This window comes from Saprolegnia parasitica (assembly GCF_000151545.1).
Source record: "Saprolegnia parasitica CBS 223.65 unplaced genomic scaffold supercont2.62, whole genome shotgun sequence".
NCBI lineage: Eukaryota > Oomycota > Saprolegniomycetes > Saprolegniales > Saprolegniaceae > Saprolegnia > Saprolegnia parasitica.
In genome coordinates, this window is record NW_012156456.1 from 170,341 (window position 1) to 171,847 (window position 1,507).

A 1,507-nucleotide genomic window follows, 5' to 3' on the forward strand; every position below is an offset into this window, starting at 1 on the left:
AGCTCCTCGAGCGTCTCCGGTCGACGCTGCTGCAAGCGCTCTCGTCATGGGCACCCGAGCACGGGCTCTTCGTGCTCGAGACCTTACTGCGGAGCTACTGCGGGCTCCTCGGTCGCGCCAGTCTCCAGCTCCACGAGACCGAGGCCACCGCGCTCCTCACCGTGATCGCACGGGCGCTTCCAGGGCTGCGATCGCCGCGCGGCACGGCAGTGGTCCCCGTCGCCTTTGCGACGCTCGTGCTCGCGTGTCTCTCCAAGCTCGGGTCGCCGGACGATGTGCCGTTCATGCAGGAAGCGCGCCACGGCATCAAGGCGCTCTACGACGCCGACCGCGCGGCCTCCGGTCCGGCCTTTATGATGATGGCCCTGCTGCTCTACACCAAGGTGAAGCTACGATTTCGATCCAGTAGGTTGATAGTCTGTAGCCCAGCATGGTCGTGGACCTCCTGCGCAACGTCATCGACTGCGCAGTCGTCGTGCCCGTGGAGCGCATCCCACTCTTTGGCGAGGTACTCTCAATCTGAATCTGAAAAACACGGCGAACCAACGGCGTCTAGTATGTACTCAAACTCGACTTTACCGAAGCGGTCATGGTCCACGGGCTCTTGGCGACCGCGACTCCGCCAACGATTGACGCGAGCACGCACAACGTGCTGCATGAAATGGCGCTGCGCGTGACGTACTCGCTCCTCTGCGAGCGGTCGTTCGTCCGGCACAAGGCCAACCCTGGCGACTGGCTCTGGCTCCAAGTACCGCGTTCTCTCCACGCGATCCGCTCACCATCCATGCGTAGGTGCAAGCGGCGACGCTGCCTCTGCACCCGATCCTGCCCAACCTCATGCTCGAGTGGGCCGAGAACACGGTCGCGAGCGTCGACGTGAACTCGCAGCAGGCGCACATCCCGAGCCTCCGCGCGCCGCTGGTCCACAACGCGATCCTCGCCGTCGCGTCCCTCGACGTGTCGACGCACCCCAAGGCGTGGGCCCGCGCGGCGCTGCTCTCGGTCTACGCGCTGCACATGAACCGCCGCAGTCCGACCAAGCACGCGTACGAGACGCACACGCTGCCCCTGCAGCGCATCTTCTCGGTGACGGCGGCCGCGTCACGGGCCGGCGACGCGTTCGAGTTTGTGTTTCCGCTGCTGCTGCGCCTCGTGCTCGACGACTTTGCCCACGCGCTGCTGCCGGCGCCGACGCACAGCGAATTTTATACGACGTCGGACGTGAGTCGGCCGATCCCAGAGGCGTGGCGCACCATCGACGGCGTCCAGCGTCGCATGCCCGAGGTCCGCGAAGCTCTGGCCGACTTGCGTGACGCGTCGGGCGCTGTCCTCTCGCCTCTCGCCCATTGGCTCGTCTCGGTGGTTCTCCCCGCGGCCATGGGCGCGTCACTGCCGTCCACTTCGGCCAACCCGTTCGCCCCAATCGCCGACGCTCCGTCGTCGACGCGGACGGCCGTTGCTCACGCCGAAGTGTGCAACCTTGTCGCGCCGCTGCTGCTGCGGGGAC

The 1,507-nt window shown here is 66.4% G+C and overlaps 1 protein-coding gene across 1 annotated transcript in view; it reads left to right on the top strand.

Moving 5' to 3' along the window:
* Positions 1–1,507, top strand: part of SPRG_20925 (hypothetical protein) — a gene marked incomplete at both ends in the record, with an annotated part of 2,611 nt that overhangs the window by 195 nt on the left and 909 nt on the right. Inside the window, 4 exons of the mRNA XM_012350207.1 lie at positions 3–383; positions 425–508; positions 557–748; positions 793–1,482. Of these exons, the coding sequence (XP_012205597.1) occupies positions 3–383; positions 425–508; positions 557–748; positions 793–1,482 (1,347 nt within the window). The remainder of the gene's footprint in view (positions 1–2; positions 384–424; positions 509–556; positions 749–792; positions 1,483–1,507) is intronic.